Below are 24,883 nucleotides of genomic sequence, written 5' to 3' on the forward strand. Positions count from 1 at the left end.
TAAAAAAATAACTATATAGGGGCGCCTGGGCGGCTTGGTCGGTTAAGTGTCCGACTTTGGCTCAGGTCATGATCTCGCGGCTGGTAAGTTCGAGCCCTGCCTCGGGCTCTGTGCTGACAGCATGGAACCTCGAACCTGCTTCAGATTCTGTGTCTCCCTTTCTCTCTGCCCCTCCCCCACTCATGGTCTGTCTCTGTCTCAAAAATAAATAAACATTAAAAAATATTTTTAAAGTAACTATATAGATATGTATTTTTTTATATATAATAAATACATTCCCAGATTTAACAGAATGTGGCTAAGTGCCATAAGCAAGCTACAAGAGCTATGGGAAGGGGGAAATGGGGAGGTTTTGTGTGTTTGCAGGGGAGAGGCAGAAAGAGAGAATTCCAAGCAGGATCTGTGCTGTCAGTGCAGAGCCCAAGGCAGGGCTCGAACCCATGAACCAGGACTTGAACCCATGAACTGCGACATCATGACCTGAGTCAAAAGGAAGAGTCAGACACTGAACTGACGGAGCCACCCAGGTACCCTGGGAAGGTTTTAAAGGTTTCTGACAATACACTAAAGACAGTCGTAAGCTCTGGTTTATCCTTTCCATCTGTAATTTTAAAATGATATTTTCATATAGGCATTTTTAAAAATTTTGAGTAAGAATTCTATTTTGCTGGGGCACCTGAATGGCTCAGTTGGTTAAGCATCCAACTCTTGATTTCGGCTCACGTCATGATCTCACCGTTCATGAGTTCAGGCCCTACATGGGGCCTGATGCTGACAGAGTGGAGTCTGCTTGGGATTCTCTTTGCCCCTCCCCGCTTGTGCTCCCCCCTACCTCAAAATAAATAAATAAACTTAAAAAAAAAAAAAAAGAATTTTATTTTGCCATAACAGAATTATTGGGGCAACTGGTCAAGTCTAAATAAGGTCTATAGATTAGGTTAACAGTAATATACCAGTGTTAATTTCCCGATTTTGATAACTATACTGTGATTACATGAGAATGTCCTTGGTTTTAGGAAATACACACCAAAATATTCAGACGTAAAAGGACACGTCTGCAACTTACTCCCAAAGTTTCAGAAAAAAATGTGTCTGCATATAAAATGTGTATACATATTTAACTTCTCACTTTGTAAAATACAGACACACAAAGAGAAAAGGATAAAGCAAATAAAAATATTGACATTTGAGGGGCACCTGGGCGGCTCAGTCAGTTAAGTTTCCAACTCTTGGTTTCGGCTTAGGTCATGATCTCGCAGTTGGTGAGTCTGAGCCCCACGTCAAGCTCTATGTTGGCGGTGTGCAGCCTGCTTTGGATTCTCTCCCTCTCTCTCTGCCCTTCCCCTGCTGGCTCTCTCTCTTTCTCAAAATAAATAAACTTAAAAAATTAACATTTGGGAAATCTGGGTGAAGGATATATGGGAATTCTTTGTACTCTAACTTTTCTGCAAACCTGAAATAACACCACCATAAAAAGATTTTTAAAATTCAAATGCCAGAATTCATTAGGCACTGGTTATGTTTTAGGAGTGCAATGCAGGCAGTGGGCTATTCCTTTTCTAATTCAGTTTTTAGGAATCCTGTGGGATTGCTGTGCATAACTACACAATTTAAATTAAAGCAATTATAGCCTGAAAAAAATCGTTTTATCATAGAAGTTGAAAGACTGGTGCTACAAGTTATTCATGTGGACAGCATATGTATGGATGCAAAGTATAAAGATTACATATAAGAGATACAGCGGACCCTTGAGGTTACAGACCGAATATTCTTCACTTGCTCTTAGCCAAAAGGCGGAGAATCAATTATAGACTATATATTCTTTTTTTTTTTAATGTTTTAATGTTTTTTTATTTTTGAGAGAGAGACAAGGACGGAGGAAGGGCAGAGAGAGATGGAGACACAGAATCTAAAGAAGCCTCCAGGCTCTGAGCTGTCAGCACAGAGCCTGACGTGGAGTTCGAACCCATGAGCTGTGAGATCATGACCTGAGCCAAAGTCGGACACTTAACTGACTGAGCCACCCAGGCGCCCCTACACTGAATATTCTTAATCTCAATGGTATCTAAAGCAACCCCACCACTTAGAACAATATTATAGTTCACGATAGGCACTAATAGATTTGCTTAATGAATGAACACCAGACAATAATGTATAATTTTGGTAATGTATAATTTAACATAGCAAGTGGGCAGGGCTGAATCTCTTAGCTAGTGAATGAGTCTCACAGACTGCTCAATATCCACATTACAATCTGGGTTTGGAATTTCGTTATGATACTAAAATACCTATGTGATAAAGTAATTAAGCGAAGGAGGCATTCTGGAATTGAGGATTGTATGAATGACAAACTTCTGCTTTCTATTTAAATTGTGCTTTTTTTCCTCTCTTACTGTAAAGGTGGCAGATACTCACTGCAAAAGATTCAAAAGGATAAAGAAAAATAAAGAGAAAACAAGTCAACCATAACCCAACCACACTTTTAAGATTTTGATGTAAATCTTTCCACAACTCTTTCTGAATATATTTTTAAAACAATGTCCAAACCAAAATGGGATCACGCCTTACATACTACTTTGTAACCTGCTATTTTAACTCAGTGACGTGTCAAGGACACCTTTCCATGTCAATATCAATCTGTATTATTATGTAGGACTTCATACTTGCCCTTATATGCATGTCCTATAATTATTTTAACCAAGCCCCCGCTCTTTACTGACAAAATTTTGGCTGTTTCCTATTTTTGATTACTATAAAGAGTACTGAAATAAAGTCTTGTATTTATTACATATATAGAGAAAGGTTTATTATATACATGTACGTATACAATACATGTATATATTATGTACATGTATGTTTATATACACGTGTATGTATTGTACACGCACATATGTATGTACACATATACCTATTTGCTGATCTAATTATAGCCTTAAGATAAATGCCTGGAGTACCATTGTTGGGTTAGACAGTATGCTCATTTTAAAGATAAAAACGTATTTCCGAACAATCTGCTCAGAAAGAAAGACTGTAACATTTAGATTTCCACCAGCGGAAAGTCCCTATTTCCAAATCTTTTTTTCCCACGTGATTTTTTTTTTTAAGATTTTATTTTTAAGTAATCTCTACACCCAACCTGGGGCTAACAAACACACAACACAAGCTCAAGAGTCACATGCTCCACCAACTGAGGCAATCAGGTGTCCCTTCCCACGTGATCTTTTTAATGCTTAATGTCCAATTTTTTGTTCATCAGAAGGCTCTAGGACACCTCCCACCATGTTTATTTCTCATTTTGTGAATTACATATTTCTGTCCTTAGCCTTTTCTTTTAGTGGGTGTTGTTCCTTTTTCTTATTAATTGCCAAGAGCTCTTTATAGACAAGGGGTTTTTGATATTCAAGATAAGATAGCCATATCTTTCTCTAGAAGAGCACTGTAACAGTTTTTCCATGTTTGGACATGTAGCAGAAATATCAGAACTCTAATAAAAAGAGTGACTTTAAGAGATGAGACCATTAAACTTTTCACACTCAATACTTTTGCTACTCTACTAAGAGGCAGATTCCTTCATAAAACCTCTACAAAATCTTTAAAAATACTTCGGTGGCTGGTTTCAAGAGGAGATACCAGGGCACCTAGAGGCCTCCTGTGGAGCATGCGACTCTTGATCTCGGGGTTGTGAGTTTGAGCCCCACGTTGGGCAGGGAGATTACTTTAAAAATTAAATAAAATTAAAGAGGGGGTAAGCACCTGGTACAAGCCAACGAAACAGAATAAACGATTCTTTCATTACAGCAAAACAATCTACCATTCAACTTTCTGGGGTACCAAGAAGCAGGATTTCTTACCTCTACATGCCCACTGCTGGCACAGAGAAAGCAAACCACTCTGGGGGTTATAGGAACAGAGGTCAGGATTCCTAAGCCTCCCATCTCCCATACATTTTCTGCTTCACAATCCTCCTGCAGAGAGAGAGACACAGGTCATTTATGAAAGTGTTACAACGACACCGCTTTGGAACGAGAGTGAGGATGGAAAGCCTAGAACCAGAGTGACAGCACAGTGTCCAGAATACTTCACTTCGGTGGGTTTGAAAAGAACTGCTGTTTTACAAAATTAGAATCTCAGACACACACGCTGTTAAAAGATACCCTGGGACTGACTTTTCCTTAAAGTTTTGCTGATTCAAGCCATCACCGTGGTTCGATAATTCCTATGTGAATGAATTCTTTCCTCAGACACTGTTCTCATCCAAATGCACTTTTATTGCTCACGATGGTCAGGAGTGCGTCAATGCCTGTGTTCTTTAGCCAGCTCACAAACAGTGGTGTCTCTCACCCCTGAACCCACCTTCTGATGGTAGTTCTTACTCCCTGACTTGGTGTCGAGTTGCCTTTCTTTCAATACCTTGGGTTAACATTGTTTTTTTTTTTTTTTTAATGTTTATTCATTTTTGAGAGACAGAGAGAGACAGCGTGTGAGCGGGGGAGGGGCAGAGAGAGAGGGAGACACAGAATCCGAAGCAGGCTCCAGGCTCCGAGCTGTCAGCGCAGAGCCAGACGCGGGGCCCAAACCCACGAACTCAGATCACGACCTGAGCCGAAGTCGGACACTTAACCAACTGAGCCACCCAGGCACCCCTGGTTAACATCATTTTTCTGATTTAAAGTCCATGACGCTTGATACACTACATGGTAACAAAAACACCTTTACCTTAAAGTCCACTCTGATCCTGTGGACTCCGTCTGCTGGGATTTTTTGCTTCGAACTATTGCCATTGGAGAGAGTGCTGAGGATGTTCAAAGTGCCTGTGTTCTCCTGCTTACTGACTGGAGGTGGCTTTTCCTACAGAGACAGAAGATGGATGAAGAACAAAACCACACCCTATTTGCCTTTGCCTTTGTAACAGGTAACGCAAACGACAAGTCTAACAGATCTAGAAAACACATCTCCACGGAAGTACCCTACAGACACAGAGAGTCAATCTTCAGATTCTTTTCTCCAGAAAGGCATTTTACATATGTATTACAACCCGAGAAAAGAATTCCAGGACTCTCCCCTGTGGGTTCTTGTCTTGCTTCTTCGTGGTCCGTGACACCGGCCGAGGTTGTTGGCACAATGAAACGGAAGTGACAGCACGGGAGCAGTTTATTCTGCCATTTTTCTAGATCTTTGAGTTGCACATCAAATGTGGGGCCGATCGCTCCACTCCTGTTTAACCCGCCTGGGATGCTCACAGAAGCGTTCCCAGATCTGTGATCATCAATTTCAATTTGTCAGTATGACCATGCTTGATTATCACTACAGTCAGAAGCCAGACAATGACCTTGGAGTAAGGCCTCCTAAGACCCTGGCATCTGCCCCTCTTTGGCATTGCTGATACTCTTGAGAGTATCAACCAGGAAGTTCCTACACGCCATTATGGTGGCACAGAGAGACAGCAGAAAGAGCCAGAAGATTCTTGAAGACCCGTCTCTCTCCATATAATTATAACAGCGTAGACACAGGGAAGGGTGATAGTTATAGACAAATGTCACTAAAGGATGCTGAAGGCAAAAACAATTACCCTAAAGTGGCCTGCGACATAAGCCTAAGCATAGAGGACCACGAAGAAGGGGAAAGGAACAAGGGGAAAGAAACAAAAAACAAAACGAGTGAAAGCCTAAACCTGAAGTTTGTCAATTTTAAGAAAGTCCACTGCCATCTTCCTAGAAGCAGATACGCGGTTTCATTCACGCAATCACGTAAATGCCAAGGACAAGACTATTGCCTTACAGGATGGAACGCATCCCCGAGCAATGGCAGAGAAACGAATCTCTCCTCACCTTTTCTTTTGGTTTTTGTTTTACAGGAATACTTGGTCGAGGAGCCACTTTTTTCTGCTTGCTTTGCTCTGGACCTGAAGAATTCAACATAAATTACAGTCAGTGCTAAATAGCAACGACCACTGTTAGGACTTACTGGCCTGTGAGGAAAGGGGCATTAGAAAACACAGGAAACTATTGAAACTCTGGGCTTTAAATAGGAAATGAAGACAATACCTCCGACTTAACTGGGTTTTTTTGCTTCTATTTCTCTATTATTCTGTAAACAGGTTAAAAGAGAGCTAATTTTTCTGAATTAAAGGCTTAAAAATATACACGTCAGGTTTCCACATGCTGTTTAAGAAAGACAGAGGTGTTCTTCTGGTTCAGCTATTCCTCCTTGCCTTCCTCACTCACCTGATTCTGGTGGTGGAGGCTGCTTTTTCTTGGGCTCGCTAGGAGTGGTCTTGGGAACTTCTTTTCTTGGCGGTGCTGTGCTTGGTGGCTGTGGGGGGGTGACTGGAGGCGGCTGGGAGACCTGCTTGCCGGACTTCCTGGAAGTCGGGGTGGTAACTTGTTTGGATTCAGGTCCTGGGGCAGAGGCATTCCCTTCTTCACTCTTTTCCTCGACGGGCTTTCGAGGGGGTGGTTCACTATTGCTTTTCTTGGGGGCAGGGTCCTCTCTTGCTGCCGGGGTAGGCTTCTGACTACAGTCCACCACATTCTTCACAACACTGCTCTCTTTGCTCTCTTTCTTTTCACTGGTCTTAGACTTTTTCTCTTTCTTTTTCACAGCTAGGAGGAAACACAAGATTATAAGTGAGAAGAATTTTACTTAAGACAGAAGTAGAGGAATGTAACATAATCTTATTCTCAGTTTCCTGCAGCTGAAGTTGACGCTGGAAGGCTCATGCTGGTCAGGTGAAATAGGGGTACTTTTGTTGCTCTAGGAAACGGAATGCACTGTGATTTTTACAGGAATTAAATTTTTTTTTTTATTATGGAAAATTTCAAGGTAAAGGAAATAATAAAATGAACCCTCATGTAACTACCATCCAGCTTCCACAAACACCAACTTGCTGGGAAAGAGCGGTACTTAAAAAACAACAACAACAACAACAAATTAGCATTCTCTTTACGCTAGATGCACATGATTGTATGGCATTAAAGCAGGAAGCATTTGGGGAAGATCTTTCTACAACACTACCTTTTGCTTGCTTCTGAAGGTAGGCTTTGGAAGGCATCCATTGTAGATTCTGACATTTTCTCATCCTAGGATGACAAGGGATATCATAAAGTAAACTACATTTAGAAGAAGAGCAGTTGAAACAAGTGTCAATTGGCCTGCGAGAATCAGTGAACCTTTCTTCAGGTTCATTTTGAGAGTTGAAAAAAGGCACTGTTGATTACTCAGATTCAATCCGAGCCTTTGAATGCTTCAATCAGCAATTTTACCTACCTGTAGGCTCTAAAAGGAGCAAGTATCAAATTGTTTTTGAAACGGACTCAAATTTCTTATAACCTAGTACTGACCAGCACCACACACAAAATGATCAGCTGGTATTTCTTGTAGTCAGATCGGTTCTGCTCCCTTAGGAGATTAATATTCATATAGTAATCTAAATACAAATGGACTGAAATTAACCAACAAGTCCTCTGAGACTACAATGCTATAGGTCTATCTCAGGGCTTTGTATATATTCCACCCCTCAACTTAGTGAAACTGAAACTTAATTTGAAGTCTAAATCCATGTCAACCCCTAAATTATAGTGCAGGTTTATCTTGCAGTCGTGTACCTTTCTGCTGATCAGTGAATTATCTCACTTCTTTCTACTAATTGGACGGAGGCAAGATTCCTGCTTAAGGACAGACTAAACCAAAGCACCGAACTACTTACGGTCTCCTAGACACTGTCTCCCCTGAAGTACTTTCTTCCAACCACGTTTTCTATAAATCCCTTTCGTGCTGCCATTCATTCAGCAAATACCTACTGCTAACATCTCCTCCTTGTCTGGGCACTATACTCCTTATGCTCAGTCACCAACATTTCTGTCTGTGCAAATGTCTCGATTCACTTCAAACGAATTATCCCAGAGAGCAGAAAGTGCATCCATAAGCTGACTAAAACAAGGGGGAAAAGATCGAGTAATCAACTTTCAGATCAAAAATTCCATGTGCGGGGCGCCTGGGTGGCTCAGTCGGTTGGGCGGCCGACTTCGGCTCAGGTCATGATCTCACGGTCCGTGAGTTCGAGCCCCGCGTCGGGCTCTGTGCTGACAGCTCAGAGCCTGGAGCCTGTTTCAGATTCTGTGTCTCCCTCTCTCTGACCCTCCCCCGTTCATGCTCTGTCTCTCTCTGTCTCAAAAATAAATAAACGTTAAAAAAAAAAAAAAAAAAATTCCATGTGCATGAAAATATTCCAGGAGTTAGAAAGCCAAGAGTTTTATACTAACATATCACCACAATTTCCTGAATGCCGTGATATCAGTTGACCTGAAAATTTATACAGATAATATTATAATATATATGTAAATTATATATAAATGATAGATCGAGTATATGTAAATATTACATATATATGTGACCTATATATAATTTATACAATATATAAAATATAAACATATAATTTATCAGGTTTTTTTTGTTTTCTCTTCTTTTTTTAAGTAGGCTCCACACCCAGCGTGGAGCCCAATACAGGGCTTGAACTCACGGCCCTGAGATCAAGACCCAAGCTGAGATCAAAAGTCGGACACCTAACCGACAGAGCGGCCCAGGTGCCCCATAAATTTGTCAGCCCGTGTGGCTATTTAAATTTAATTAACATGAAATGCAATTAAGTATGTAGTTCCTGAGTTATACTAACCACACTTCAAGGGTTTTACAGCCACGTTTGGCTAATGGCTACCATACTGAACTAAGCCGAGAACATTCCTACTGCAGCGGGACATTCTCCTGGACAGCACTGCCCCAGACTATGTCTTATTGAAGGGCAGCCCAAACCTAGCCACGTCACAAAATCCAACTGGGCAACTTAACCTTGCACCTCAAGGGGACTCATTACCACCACATTCAGTTTTCTGCTGCGTCCCTGCCACAAACCAGGCATAAACACACAACCTTCACGGCTGAGAGGCCACCGCCTCAGAGTAAGACCCCCACTCACTTGCAGCACTGCTTCTTTATATTTCGGCCACCAAACTTGGGCTTGTCTAAGCAATTAGTACAAACACCACAGTCCTCAGGCACCTGGCAGCCGGGACACTGCCCACACCGCCTGGACCGTCGTCCTTTCTTTACTGGAGGTTCCTGAGGCGCCTTGTTTCTGGTAACGGGTTTAATTGGTTTGATGGGTGGAGCAAGAGGTTCAGCATCTTCTGAGCCAGCAATTGATGACTTGTCTGTTAAAGAAACGGGGCGTTAGTTATCAGGGAGTATCTAGTTCCTTCTTGGGAGCAGAGGGGGGGTCCTCAAAATCCACAGATGTTATTATATACACGCGAGCCTCATTTTAATTGGGACTCCAAAAATGAAATGTGTCATAATAAAAATATCCCATCATGGATCATTCTTTAAATGTTTAAAAATGTCTATACCTTACAGCTTGATGAAAGCAGAAATCCAAACACTGAGAACAAAACACAGTCTAACTTAAATATGAACTGAGTGCTTCCTAAGATTCTCTAAACCTCTACATTTTATATGAGCAGTCACCCAGCATCTAAATGCAACCATGAGAATGTACCTCAGACCTCCAACCACGGGGCATGTAACTAAGTGACCAAGGGCCCCAACTGCTGTGCTCTGAAATCCAGTGCATCACAGAGGCCACACTTACCATGAGGGTCTCTCTTAGGTAGTGACCGAGCATGGCAGGGACACTGAGGCGGGCTGGTCCTGGGAGACACATAACTACTCTGACAGTCCACTTCTGCCCAAGGACTCCTCGACAGCCTTGCCAAACTCTCTGGGAAAACAGTCTGGGAAGATTCTGTCCAACCCTCCTCCCCTTTCTCTTTCATAGGGATCAGACTCGCAAAGCGGTCTGATAGTTCCCCCAGCCTTCCCCAGCTCCCTCCCCATTTTTTCTCTCGGGCCATTTTCTCTAGTATAATCCTTACCCACTGAATGCACCCTTGCCATCTGTTTTTTGGAGAAACCCAGACTAACACATAATGCTACGAAGAGCCTACTAGGCGTCCCCAGAATGATCAGCAAACAAATCAAATGTCTGCTTAGACTCTGAGGCCGGCATTCCCTGACCTACCGTCATTCCCCATGGAAGACAAAATCTTTTCTCGTTCTTCCCATGGTAAGGCACTCAGGGTGGGCATGTCATCAGGAAACACAGCTCGTTTTCGGCCAAGGGCAACAGCAGCTCTTCTGCAGACATGTTTAATGCGGGGTCCTCGCACAGAGGTCTCTGATGAATCACTCTCTTGACCCTGAATAAGAGGCATGTCAAAACAAACAACAGCAACCACACATGTTGAAAATGTAATTAACTGAAGCCAAGGTAGACTCGTTTTGCTTATTACAATCTAAAATCAACACATACAACCCTAGTTATTCCCAGCTGATAAGCCATGACAATCTGCAGAAATCGACTACTTCCGTATCCTAAAACTGGCAGCAAAAAAAGGGGGTGGGGCTTTAAAAAACAAAAAGCCAAAAAACCCCAGAAACTAGGGATGCCTGGGTGGCTCAGTTGGTTAAGCATCCGACTCTTGATTTCAGCTCAGGTCATGATCTCAGTTTGTGAGATCGAGCCGAGTCAGGCTCTGAGCTGACAGCACAGACTCTGCTTGGAAGTCCCTCTCTCTCTCCTCTCTCTCTGCCTCTCCCCTGCTCATGCTTTCTCTCTCTCTCAAAAATGAATATATAAACTTAAAAAAAAAAAGGAACTAAGTTTTTATTCCCGATTATACTACTGCTTTAAAGTTCCCATCAAAATTCAAGCTGCCAATCTACATTATCAAAAAGTTTGGTCTGCAGTTAACAAGGCTTATCCAATCACAGACTATTTCTTCTATTTCCCTGATCAACAGAGGGGTAGGGGGAACAACTTACAAATGTACGGATACAAGGCCACAGCTCTAAACAGAAACGTCTCGCACTTTAAAGAGCCACTGCTCCTATCACTAGGAGGCCAACCGAAAACCACCCCACACGGTGTCAGAAACAAATCCCATCGTGTTCCCGCTAGAACTCTCACCTGATGAAATTGCTAAATGTCAATATGGCCCTTGGCTGAATAACATGAAAAACCTAAGTGTGTGGCCGTCTAAATCTAACTTGGTGGGTTGGCATAAATATGTACCTACTACATGGCAATTTTAAAAAAGAACCTGAAGATCGGTGGGTTTTCTCTGAAAAGGCTGGTGCCTAAGCTCACTTTGTGAAAAAAATAGTAAAACATAAAAAATTAATAATGCTGTTCTCTGTAAAATTTGTCTGTCATCATCTTAACTAACTGAATCCTACAGCTCTAAGGCTACGCGCTTCTCATTTGTATTCCACAAACGCCCTATTATCTGTTGCGCTAATCACTCAGTACTCAGAGGAAGAGAATCCCCCCACCCCCGTTTTCTGTAGTAAACAATAGTAAAACAATTTGAGTACAAAAACGCACCTTCAAAATTAAGTCACAGATTCCATTACACCAAACCCATTAAGCACAAACAACTCAGCATTCTGTCAAGTGGCCCCAAATTGCCTTTCAGTCTTAATTCACCACCTTCCCGTGTGTACCAGTCCAGCGATCCGCCGCTGTTCCTCCTCGTACTTCTGCCTCTCTACCCACACAGTGCCCTCTGTTTAGAATGTTCTCCCCTCTCATCTCCTACCTATCAAAATCCTACCAGTCCTTGAAGGACCAGTGCGAATGCCCCCACCTCCTCTGCCCTTCTCCTGATTTCCGTAACTAGAGGTCACGGAAAGCCTTCGCCTAAAACTTGCTCATAGAAGGAGCTGTTGACTTTTAACAGGCAAGATGGAAAAGAGTACCTGTGCTTTGGGCTGGTCAGTTTGTTTAAGACTCTTACTCTTCTCAATCTTGCAGAGCTGGGCTTTGGCCTTTTTTAGGAGGCTGGCAACCCTCTTGTCCGTCATTGGAAGCTTGTCTGCCTGAGCCAACATGGAGCCTATGGAGGAAGTGGAATGTTTAACAGTGCTAGATGAAGGAGTGGAAAGGCAGAGGGTTTTCTCCTTCTCCAGGGATGGGGCAGTTGGGCCGAGGTCCAAGTTGTTTTTTTCCAGATTTCCTCTCCCCTTCTTTAGAAGTATTTTGGTTTTGACAGCTGTTGTGTCCCCAAGAGTCACGGAGGCCATATCAGTCCCAGAATCAAGCGACGAAGACTTCTTCCGCCCTGTTGCTTTTTTGGCGGAAGACGAAGTGGCAACATCTTCACCAACGGCCTTCTCTTTGGAAACCCTACTCACAGGATACAATGCAGAACTACTCTGAATCTCTGATCCCTTTTTCCTTTTCTCTTTCCTTGACTCCCGCTTATTCTCTTTTTCTCTCTCCCGGTCTCGCTCTCTACTCTTGTCCTTCTCCACGCTCTTGTCAGCATCTCGATCTTTGGACAGCTCCTCAGGGGTCTTGTCTTTATTTCTCCCTCTCTCAGTCTGAGAGCCTGGGGTAAACCAAGGGAAGAGAGGAGAGGGGCTGCTGGATGAAAACGGCTCTGCCGGAGCACTAGCCTGCTTCCTTGGTCTCTGGCTTTTCTCCGCAGACTCCCCAGACTGAGTCAGGGAATGAGAAGGAAAAGTAAAAGTTGGGTTTAAGGCACTAGTGGCAAGAGGACTAACAGATATGCTTAACGAGGAAGAGACAGAAGACGGCGGGGTGAGAGGTGACAGCTCAGCAGTGCTAAGCCTTCCGCTTCTTGTCCTCATGGAGTGAGAAGGAGATCTTGGTTCAGATCGAATGGGACTAAAGACTTTCCTTTTCCTTTTTCTGTTGGACACTCCTGAAGAAGACGTTCCAGCAGAAGTCCGATTACTAGGCAAGGTTACAGACTCAAATATTCTAGAGTGAGCCTCGCTTGGAGTAAATCTGGGAGCTCTCAGAAGAGGGCTCCTTTTGTGCATATCGAACCTTGTTCCGGAGTGGAGCGGTGAAAACAATCGGGCTGAAGCAGCAGTACCAGATGGAGAGAAACCCGACGCGAAGCCAACGTCCTCAGGAGTCAGCGGAGGGGGTCGGAAATTATCAAATATGGGTTTGCGAATAAGACCTTCTTTGGCATACTTTGCTGAGGAAAAGTACTGTGGCTCTGACCTAGAATGCTTTAAAGAGGTCCACCTAAACGTCGGTTCTCGCAAGATCGACTTTCGCTTCCCTTGCATGGGAGCGGCAGAAGCAGGCAAAAATGGTGATGCTAAGGGGATGGTGGGAGGCATGAGCCAAGGTGTGTGGTCAGAGATGCTGGAGGCCGGCTGCAGCGGCGGGGGTGGGGTGAGCAGGGGCGGAGGCGGAGAGGAGGAGGGCTGCTGCTGGGGGGCACTTTGCAGGGTGGACAGTTTTTTCGTTGCTCTCGACCCGAAACTCCTCTCGGACACGGAATACCTTCTGCTCCTCCTGTCGTTGCCGTCGTTTTCTGGGGACTGGGAAATAGGCAGTGGGGTGTGAACTTCGGGGGTATCGCTCCGCTCTTCAGGAAGTACCTGGATCTCCTCCGAGGCCTGAGAATCTGTGGAGGTATCGACGCTGGGGCTACTGGATCGGGAGGAGTCCGAAGACATTTGAGAGGAGTGCTGAGAAGCCGCGCTTGATTTTTCAGAAGACCCACAGGACGTGGCACTGAATCTGCTGTTCGGGGTAGACTCGAGTCGGGCAATTTTAATTGGAGGGTCATAATCCTCATCCTCTATGAACCGCCGAGGGGTTTTAATGATGCGCGAGGAGATGGCACTGACGACAGGCATAATGAACTGCCGAATGTTCTTGACCTGTGTCTTCACCTTTCTGCCTTGCAGCTGGGCCGCTTCTTTCTCGATTTTCTTCTGAGCCCCCTTTTTCGCCCTCTGCAAGAGCTGCTTAGCAATTGTCGCATCTGTCCTTTTAGAAGAAGGAATAATCCTAACTGGCTTAATCCTTCGAGGGCTTTGTCTGACTACTGTCTTATCTTCTTTTGTGAGTGGAGGTGTTCCTTCCTTGTCCTTCCGGACCTTCTGGGGCTTTTCCAGTTCAGAGTTAATGAGGAGGCCGGAAGGGGTCTTTATCCTTTCGGTGGATGGAGGCCTTCCTCGCCGTCGGACAATCTGTACCCCCTTCCTTCCTATTTGAAGCTTCCCTGTCTTAAACTTAGACTTGAGAGGAGAGAGTTTACCTGCTCTTAATTTTTTAATCTTTGTGGCTTGCTGAAATGTAGCAGAAGGTGTCCGTTTAATCTTTTTCAAGCTATCTTCTTTGCTTCCCTTTGGTAGCTCTGAAATGTCCTTTCCGTGTGTTATTTTGATTTTTACTCCAGGGAAGGTGGGGGGTCTTCCTCTCTTCTTTTCTATGCTTTTAGAATCTTTCTTCTTGATCTTATCTCCAGATTTGGTCTCCGATTTATTTAGAGGGGAAAACACAGACGGATCTGAGAGGAGAGCCGAATTCCGGTCAGAGCCACTTCTGGGTCTCCCGCGAGGCTTTCGAGGGCTAGTTTTAACTGTGTATAAAAATTAAACAATGGAGAGCATATATTTAGCTTTGTGGTTCAGGTCGCTACTAAGCTGAATACACTTTAGCACAAGTCATTTTGTACGGACCTCTAGCTGGGTCTGGTGAGTCAATAAAACACCTTAATTGGGTTTAGTTTCCTTCCAACAAAAACTTGCCTCAAAGAAACCAAGTAAATAACATTCCACCTAGAACATTTGACAGAAAAACTAAGATAATGATAGGAGATTTTCATTAATATGTGAAACGAATTTTCCTACAACTTCAGGTGAGCAAGGAGGTTTTTTTTAATTAAAAAAAAAAAAGGGTTTAAAAAAAAAATCTGCCACCTTTTCCGTGTCCTAGCCTCTAAGATTAATATTTGAGAACATGTTTGTAGAAAGTCATCCCATCTTCTCAGTGAAATTTTTGCTTTAATAAATTTGAACAAGGAGCTCTTCAATCAATAGCATAACTTCCGTAGGGAAAACACCTGGGCAGCTCAGCTTCCTACATTTGCAATCTGTTTTGTCAAAGTAAACTAAGAAAGCTTCACTAGATAGAAAAATATTCATTCTGGAGACATCAGAATAAGATCACTGAACTCAGCGGCATGTGAACTAATGAGTGAAGGAAGATGATGATGTGTCCATTAATCTATTCCCCTACTTACAGGTTCTTGAAGTAGTTCGTCCCAAGTGACAAAAAAGATTTAACTCTAGTTGATGTCAAAAATAAATCAACAATTTCCTAAATCAGACTTCTTCTATTCTAACTAAAAGGAATTTGCCAATTTATAAATCAGCTCAATTTGCCACTTATCAAGAGACGTGAGAAAACAAGGCTGTTTTCGAAAATTCTTTGTTTATACCTATATTTTCTAAATGTATTAAGAGTTTCCTGGTCTATCACATCTTCTCCTCCCTCGTGACTTTCCAATGTTTTATATGACAACATTCTTCTGAAACGAAAATCTCCCCTAATAGGCAGCAAAAGAGATTCAGGCCAGTATGATGAGCATTTGAGACTACAGGACCAACTTTCTAACAGAACAGAAATCAACAAAGGTCTCACTGCTGGGCTTTCTAAATATAAATGCTTTTTCTCACCAATTAACTTGCAACTTCCTTTTTTAATACATTAAGAATTCACAAATCCATTCTCCATATATACTAATTACAACAAAAGTAATGGACTAGGGGACAACAACAAAAAGACGTTTTCATTTCTTAAATAATGAAGTATATTCAGATGGTTTAAAACAAAAACAAAAACATGACAATATTCAGGGTAGACTGATAGCCAAGTTGGGGGGGGGGGGGGGAGCCATTAAGAAATGGTTGTGAATTCACAAAATAAACTTCTACCCAGAAGTTTATCACAAGATTCCTTATCATCATGGTAGACTTAAACCTGGCCACTCATAGAGCTTTATTGATTCTGAAAACCTCTTCTAACCACTTTTAAAAAGAATTTTTTTAAATGAACAAGTGAAAAACCAGAACAGAGAGAAGCTCAGCCCTGTTGCTGATTTCCACAAAACTCAACACACACGAAGGAGTCCTAAGTCGGTTATGAGCAACTGCGTCGTGTATTTTCTGGACCTCATTTTGTCATCTATAGAGCAAGGGTTCGACCAGATGGTCTCTAAAATCATGTTCCTATAGGAAGTTTTAAGATTTCATCGCAACTTAAGGAGAACATGGCTATGGTGTAAGTAGCACAGATCTCGTGATACTGCTGGGTAACTCCTCCCAGCTGGGATGGCCATACTACCACCATTTGGGAAAAAAGAAACTGTCAACTTACGCGTTTGAAACAAATTACGACACACATACGGTGAGTCTTAGATGAAACTCAAATGCTAACTAACACACATGACAAACTAAGTCAGTGTCAAAAAGCAAAACCACCTAAGAACATCACATTTAACTAGACTGTCTACCCAAATCAGAGCAAAGAAAACCAAACGAGAAGTCAGAATGGCAGCACAGATGGGGAATGTTTTTTTCATCAAAAGACTCATAGCCTTCTCCTATACAGAATGGAATTCTGCAAGCCATTACATGTTATTTCCACCGAGGATTGTCTCTCAGGAAACTGCCATAAGTCTAGAATTTCAAGACATTCTAGATATTTTCTTGGCGAGAACAATGACAAATATTGCTTATAAATGGAAACTTATTTATGGAAAAATAAAAATGATACCCCCATATCATTTCTATTTTATTTTAATACAGCCTTTGAAGGATCACATAAAATAGTTTCATACAGTGCTAATATTTTGTTTTTATTTCTTTGACAACAGTAGACCAAATTTCATCTGTAAAAAATAGCCAAATTATCATTCAAAACACAAGAATCTGAGGATGCTCATTCAGGGTTACCCTCAATTCAACTCCCAGGTTTTTCAGTCATTCCATGGAAATCAACCCTCCCAGCCTCCCATGCCTCAAGTGGTTCCCACAGGGAAGCATAATAAAGAATAAGGCAGAAGCGGCCTGACAAAGAGCCCCGTAAAGAGGTCTAGTTCATAAGCCATCTCCTACTCAGTGTGAGGGAAAGGCAAGGATGCACAAAGAAAACCCCGGTATTTAAGATCATCCTTTAAATGCAAAGAAGGCAAGGGGAAGCCACGGTCTTTTTCATAAACAAAAGGCACCGAGCACTTAACTGGCCATACCTGAAGGAGACCTTGTGGGACTTCGTACTCGGACTTCTTCATCTGAGCCAAAACCTAAGAACTGCTCATCCTACAACAAAGGAAAATTATTTTAAAATCAGAAACAAAAACATGAGTGTGAACATATCCCAAAGAAATGCCCAGAGGAGACACAAATGAATTTGGAAAATCAGACTCTATATATTAATCATTATCATTTATATGGATAATATAAAATAACTGATATTGAAATAAATGGACCCAGTCATACAGCTTCATTACAGACAAATAGGAGCTGTGTAGTATTTGAACAATGCATTGAAACGTCATCTTTGGTGCATAGTACACAGGGGATGGTCCTAAATTTCAAACTGTAGATACAGCCCAAAACAATTAAAGAACGACTTTAATTCAAGTAAGCAAATCAGTTCAATGGCAGAAATATACAGCCCCAATAAAACAAACAAATCTTTTCAACAAGTAGTTAAGTCTACACACACATAAAGAATAACATAAACAATACCATAATCTCTTGTCTACTAAATATTAATAGAAGAGACTGAAATTGCCATAATTGTCAGTTCCTTAACTCAGGAATTGACATTTAGATGTGATTTCTATACATTTGAGATCCAAAGATTCTCAACATGCATTTTATGGCATCGTTTGAAAATGCCCTGTGATAAGAGACTTAATGGTGGGCAGCAGCATTTGTGAAAGGGATCATGAATTGACCGCATACAGGATGAAATGCATTCAAGAATAACTTAGGGAAGCATCTTATTCTCAGTTACTCCTGGGAAAGGCAAAAGGCAAAAATTTCCCTTACCTCTAATTTTCAACCTGCCCTTTCAAAAAAATCCTTAAGGATTTAACTTATTTCGGACAAGTTCTCAAGAAAGGTGGTCTATTTAAACAAACTGATGAACAGAAATTCACTGACTCAGAAACTGAGTTATTTCCAGAGGAGAGACGAGAGAGAGAACTTCAGATTCCAGAAACAAAATCCACAAAAAACAAGAATAAAATAAAGATCGAAAGACAGATTTTCTTGAACCTCCAATTTATACTGATAAGCCAAGCCCCAAGCTATGTTCCAACAATTAAAGCCCCCAGATTTTCCTCTCAAGAGCAAAGACCACATGCATATGGACAACATCTGGATTTTCTGCAAAGTTGCTTCCCCAGTTAGTTTAAGGCTACAGTCAGGTGCTAATCTGTTTAACCACTTATTCACCAGGAAGCTATGAAAAGATACATACAACCTTTTAGACAAATTAGCAGGTTCAGCTCTTAAATCTGAATGCTTTGAGTAGCCCAATGTTTGGGTCCGAGGCTTTGCACACGACATAACTGAGAAACGGTTCTTAGAATCTAAGTTGCTTGTTCTGATGTTGTTAACATTATTAAAGCATTTAACTATTTAAGAAAAACCTGAAATTGTCCTCTTCAAAGAGATTTGTCTGAAAGGCACTGTAACTCCTAGAACGTGTAAAACCCAAATTTAAAAAGTACGAAGTAGGCCTGCTTTTTACAGTATCTTCTCTCATCACTAAATTAAAGTTTTCATCGTGAATATCATTTGTGAGTGAGAATAAATCTACCTCCTCATCTCTTTTTAAGATTTTATTTTTAAGTCATCTCGCCACCCAACGTGGGGCTCAAACTCACGACCCGGAAATCAAGAGTCTCACGCTCCACCTCTACCGACTACACCAGCCAGGGGCCCCCATACTGTTAATTTTTTTTTTTAAGTTTATTTATTTATTTTGAGAGAGACAGAGACAGAGCGAGCTAGGGAGGGGCAAAGAGAGGGAGAATTCCAAGGAGACCTGAACCTACAAAACTGTGAGAGCATGACCTGAGCCAAAACTAAGAAAATTAAAAATTAAGAGTCAGACGCTCAACCGACTGAGCCACCCAAGTGCCCCCTGTTAATTTTTTAAGTGTACTTTTGGCTAGAAAAAGGACATTTAAAATAGTTAATCCTAAAATGTACTTTGAGAAAAAAAAAAAAAAAAAAAGCAGACAAATAAAACAGCCCAGGGTAAGTGGCCTCCAATGCTGTAAAAATTTTTTTAAAATAAAAAATAAAAAAATAAATAAACGACAGTACCTTAGAATTTTAGAAGGGGGCCAGCCCAATCTCTCATGTGAGCACATGACACGACTGAGGAGCACGAAGGACTTGACCGAGGACTTGGTTCTCGCACTTGCAGGCTATATATTAGACAAGTCTCTTACTACTTTTGTATTTCGATTTAATTTTACTGAAGTGTTGTAAGGAGTAAACGAAATAATTTATGTCAATTATGTAATTTATGTAAAAGCACTCAGAAAACTATAAGGCAACATCCATACCATACTTCTTGATGTGGTTTCAGAAACTGAAGCTCTGAGGGGCCAAATGACTTGCCCAAGATCATACATGTAGTTACAAAGACTTCCTACCAAAATAGTTACAATTTAAAATGATAAATATTTCAAGGAACCAAGTAAATCATCTCCAGCTATTCTTTCAACTACTATGAAAGTTAACTCTTTTCAGATCTTTAAAGTTTGATTTTACTCATTCTTTTCCTGCATCATCCTCATGGAACAAACACGTGAATCTAGACACGTCAGACACCTGGAGATTTCCGAACACTTCACCAGGGGACAACGATGCTAAATGCCTGAATTTTATGCTCCCAGTGTGGCCGTGAGAGAGTTCTAGCAACTGTGCACATAATAAACTATGGGGTGAAGTATTCAACAGGTGAGGTAATGAAAGATTATGAATCTTTAAAATTAGAAGAGCTCCCCACTGCTCTGTTCACCATCAGCAATCTTAGTGGGTCACTTTTCTCTATTTCAAACTTTTCACAAAATGTAACTACAAACTCCTAATCACAGTGGGCTCCAAAACAGAGTACTACTGAGCTAGCGAGTGGTAACTGAACGAACTGCCAATGTCTACATTTCGCAAGTACTTTCCAGCGTGACAGAAAGCGTTAACTCTTTCCTTGTGATCTTGTAGTTGGAATGAGAAAAGAATGAGTAGTCGAAAAAAGGCTACACTTCTACCCAAGAACTTTCTTTTCACTTGAAATATAGGTTGACTTCTGCAAACCTGCTTAAAAAAAATAACTACCCATTGTTTAAATAATCCCAACAGTTAAGCCAAAAACAAAAGCCATCATTGTTATGTTAAAGAGCCCTAGCCTTCTGACTCTGAACTTCCAATTCCAAGAGCTCTAAAAAAAAAAAAAGGAGAGACGCCAAGCCGAGAAAGCGCTGGGAAAGAATTACTACAGGAGGGTGCTCAACGCAAGCCCTTCCTGTCTCCCTCTCATCTTGCTCCCATCACACCCTTTAACACGTGGGGTTCCTGGAAGATGTAGCCAGCAAGGTAACAGTGCTGGCTTCCCAAGGATTCAGACTTGTCTACAAAACCAAAAGGCTAAGGCAAAATGACTACACACACACACACAAAAGACAACAAAAGGAGCTGCAATTAACTCCACGTTTGGCACTGTGGCATCATAAGCCCGGACAGTCCTGAGACGGGCGACAGGAGACACCATGCTACACATGGTCAAGTATTCCTGGGAACGGGGCCCAAATGGCCATTCATCACACATACTTTTCCTTTCAATATGGCTTTCCCTGATGAGCACAGCCTTCCAAGACAGAGTCCAGGCAAGAGTCATCAAACCGATGCCTTCTGAACAGTGATGTCCTTGGAGACCAGACTGCCAAGATTTTAACACTTTCTTTTCTCCAAACAAAGAAACACACCTGCCAAGTAGAGCACCGTAAAATACTGTGATATCATATTTAGCTTCCAGTGATTAAGAATGCAATGGAGCTGTCTAATGTCACTTCCTAAATGAAACCTAATGGCAAAAATAGTTAACGGTGTAGAATGTCTGTATTACCCATACCCCTAACTCGAAGGTAACCAGTTATTTGAGAACTTCCAGCATACCATTACCAGGTATAGCTTTACTAAATTCCACTTAACTCATAAATGTTTTGACATTTGACGGTTTTTATTTATTTTTTATTATTTAAAACATTTTTTTTAATGTTTGTTTATTTTTGAGAGAGAGACAGAGTGTGAGCCAGGGAGGGGCAGAGAGAGAGAGGCAGACACAGAATCCGAAGCAGGCTCCAGGCTCTGAGCTGTCCGCACAGAGCCTGACCCGGGGCTCGAACCCACGAACCGTGAGATCATGACCTGAGCCGAAGTCGGACGCTCAACCAACTGAGCCACCCAGGCGCCCCTGACGGCTTTTATTTTAATGAAAGAATTTTAAAACTTTTGTGTCTGGTTTTATTTGTAAGCGCTAGAGCAGTAAGAATATTTTTTCTCCATACGAGAACCTAAGTGAACCCAAAGTAAGTATTCAGATAACAATGTTTATATATAAAATGTAATGAAGACATTTGAGAAAAATACATGAAATTCTGTGTCTCAAGGAATTGTGTACTACCAAGCCAACTTCTCAAACAAAGTATTATTTCTTTTACCTGTTCATTCATTCAAAAACCATCTATACGCCTGCCATTTTATATGCTATCTGCTCTAGATGCAAAGATAATTAAGACACGATTCCTGATCCCATGAAGTATCTAAAGGCAGACAGGCAGGTTCACAATGTCACTCTTGCTTTCAAAAACCAATGCCAGGGAAGGATAAAATACCATGAAAATCATATTCTGGAATAAAAGTTGGCTGACATCTTGGAATAGTTCATTCTTCCTCTTATATATTAGTATTTGGTTCATAGAGAAATAGTCAACAGATTTCAAAATCCTTCCAAAAGACAGCAATATATATCTCCATCCCTCAGTACTGTAACCAGGCACCACTCCAGCATTAGTGATCAGAGTTTAGGTAATCGACCTAAACCATCTGCAGTGATTAGATGTGACACGGTTCCCAGTAACACCAGAGATCTGATAAACTTTCAACTGGTCGACCTCAACGCCTTTCCTCCCCACCCTCAACTAAATAAAATACGTAGATTTTTGGTTCCTCCCTTAAATTCTTCCCAATTTACAGGGCAAAATACTCACCTGGAGTTCACCTCCCCAGGCTAAGGTGGAGGTTCCAAAGCTACTTTGAAAACTTCTCCATTAAATAAACGAGCTCAACCTCTTCTAGCCTCAGATGACTAAGGTCTAGGATGAGTCTGCTCACACCCTTCTTTTCTAGCAAGAGACTCCTCCTCCCTTCAGATCACAATTTGAATTAAGTGGTAGGTTTCTCAGACATGCCCCTTGGCAATAGTATCTTCTCATTGGGCCTTCAAAATTTTAGTCTCAAGAGTCTGAATAATCAAACTTCTTCAACTACAAAGGTTCATCAATGAATCAACTGAAGATTAACATCAATAACCACAGACAGCATCAAAAATCACCCCAATACCATAACCGTTCCAAATTCTTTGAAATGTGAAGCTTCTGACTGTTGGTATCATCATATATTGGCTTCACCATATGAGGAGGCCACAGGAGGACTAAGACAATTAAGAAGAACAACTCAAGAAGGTGAAGACACATACAAGAAGCATACGGTGTATTTCAGTTCTAGTTAAAAAAGAGTAACACTCGGGGCACCTGGGTGGCTCAGTCGGTTGAGCGTCCGACTCAGGTCAGACCTGAGCGTCAGACCTCAGGTTGGCTCAGGTCATGATCTCGCTCACGGGTTGGAGCCCCAAGTTGGGCTCTGTGCTGACGGCTCAGAGCCTGGAGCCTGCTTCAGATTCTGTGTCTCCCTCTCTCTCTGCCCCACCCCTGCTCACACTCTGTCTCTCTCAAAATAAATAAACATTAAAAAAATTTAACGGTAACACTTAACACTGTTCCTTTAGGAGTTTATTCCAGTGAGCTGTCACTTCTGCTGGGATATATCCCTCTGTGTCTCCTGCTACAAGCTCTAAAACACCAAGGTCCTGATGTGGCATTTCAAAGACATGTATACATAATCACTAGTATTTAATTAGCATAAGGGATTTTTTAAAAATGTTCCCTGTTTGTTTTCTTTTCTAGCGTGTTCACTCTTTGAGGATAAGGACAGTGTACTTATTCATTTTTGTATTTTTTCTGTATCTGGCACAAACTTGGCACTCCATAAATGTAAAATGAAAATAAAAGAAACACAATTGTTTATAAAACACTGAGTAGCTACTGTGGTAATAGCACTATAATAGAACATACTGGTGGAATCCAAAGAATTAAACAATATGATTCTTCCTTTTAAAAATGCACAGGGAGAGGGGCACCAGGGTGGCTTAGTCGGTTAAGCATCTGACCTTGGCTCAGGCCATGATCTCATGGTTCATGGAGTTCGAGCTCCACAGTGGGCTCTCTGCTGTCAGGGTGGAGCCCGGATCCTCCCTCCCTCTCTCTCTCTGCCCCGCCCCCACTCATGCTTGCTCTCTTTTCAAAAATAAACTTAAAAAAATTAAAAAAGAATGCATAGGGAGGGATGCCTGGGTGGCTCAGTTGGTTAAGCATCCGACTCTTGGTTTCTGCTCAGGTTATGATCTCACAGTTCATGAGTTCTGCCCTGCGTCAGGCTCTCTACTGACAGCTATAGAGCCTCCTTGGGATTCTCTGCCCCTCCCCCGCTTTCTCTCTCAAAATAAACAAACATTAGAAAAACAAAGAAAGAATGCATAGGGAGAATATCCTCAAGCTAGCAGGACAGAGGAAAGCAATTCATTCATCTATTCAACCATTCATTCATTTAAATATGTGAGCCCCTTTCCGGGTTAAGGGATGAAGACAGCTTATATATTTCCTTTTATTTTTTTTAAGAATTTTTTAAAGTTTATTTTGAGAGAGAGTGCAAATGAGGAAAGAGCAGAGAGAGAGAGAGAGGTAGAGAGAGAGAATCCCAAGAAGGCTCTGCACCACCAGTGCAGGGCCTGACTTGGGGCTTGAACCCACGAACCGTGAGATTATGACCATGACCCGAGCCGAAGTCAGAGGCTTAACCAACTGAGCCACCAAGGTGCCCCCCTTATTTTTTAATTTTATTTATTTTGAGACGGAGACAGTGTGAGTGGCAGAGGGATAGAAAGAGGGAAACAGAAAATCCCAAGCAGGCTCTGTGCTGCCAGCACAGAGCCGGATGCAGGGCTCGAACCCACAAAACTGTGAGATCATGACCTGAGCCAAAGCCAAGAAAGAGTTGGACACTTAACTGAGCCACTCAGGAACCCTGAAGACAGCTCATAAAGATAAAAAACAGCTTCTGCTTTCCAGGACCTGCTAGCCTGTTAAGAATAGATGATTAAATTAATGGAATACAAGTGTGTTGCCTGCTAATGGAAAGAATATGGAAACACAACAGAAAGACAACCCAATCAAGGAGAAAGAGTCAGGAAAGGCATTACAGAAAGGATGAAAACTTTTGAAGGATGAGAAGTCAGGGTCACAGGGAGAGATATTGCAGGCAGAGAGAAGAGTACATACAAAGCCACAGAAGTACAAAAGACCATGGCATGGAGTGAAATTACAGTTTAGAATGGCTGAGGGGGCCCTAGCTGATGTGGGAAAGGGGTGCCAGAAATCGAAGGGGAGAAAAAGGCACAGGCAGATCTCAAAAGGTGTTAAATGACTTCATGAGTTTGAAGTTTATCTTCAGGGAAGTGCAGACCTCATCCTGAAGGCTATAACTGATCAGTGATGTTTTCAGGCAGCAGAGAAGCATGAATCAGATTGATATTTTCAAAAGATCACTACGACAGCAGTGGGTACGTAGAGACTGC

General features: G+C 41.9%; 1 protein-coding gene across 7 annotated transcripts in view; it reads right to left on the reverse strand.

Annotated features, from left to right (window-relative positions):
• The window catches only part of KMT2A (lysine methyltransferase 2A), an 83,137-nt gene that overhangs the window by 38,441 nt on the left and 19,813 nt on the right, over window positions 1–24,883 (reverse strand). For all 7 annotated transcript variants that reach the window (XM_053204025.1, XM_053204023.1, XM_053204028.1 and 4 more), the window contains 9 exons: window positions 17,139–17,208; window positions 11,812–14,465; window positions 10,073–10,250; window positions 8,972–9,206; window positions 7,015–7,079; window positions 6,225–6,602; window positions 5,829–5,902; window positions 4,717–4,848; window positions 3,852–3,965 (listed from right to left, as the gene is read on the reverse strand). In XM_053204025.1, the coding sequence (XP_053060000.1) occupies window positions 3,852–3,965; window positions 4,717–4,848; window positions 5,829–5,902; window positions 6,225–6,602; window positions 7,015–7,079; window positions 8,972–9,206; window positions 10,073–10,250; window positions 11,812–14,465; window positions 17,139–17,208 (3,900 nt within the window). The remainder of the gene's footprint in view (window positions 1–3,851; window positions 3,966–4,716; window positions 4,849–5,828; window positions 5,903–6,224; window positions 6,603–7,014; window positions 7,080–8,971; window positions 9,207–10,072; window positions 10,251–11,811; window positions 14,466–17,138; window positions 17,209–24,883) is intronic.

The sequence above is a fragment of the Acinonyx jubatus genome, chromosome D1, assembly GCF_027475565.1.
Source record: "Acinonyx jubatus isolate Ajub_Pintada_27869175 chromosome D1, VMU_Ajub_asm_v1.0, whole genome shotgun sequence".
Classification (NCBI taxonomy): domain Eukaryota; kingdom Metazoa; phylum Chordata; class Mammalia; order Carnivora; family Felidae; genus Acinonyx; species Acinonyx jubatus.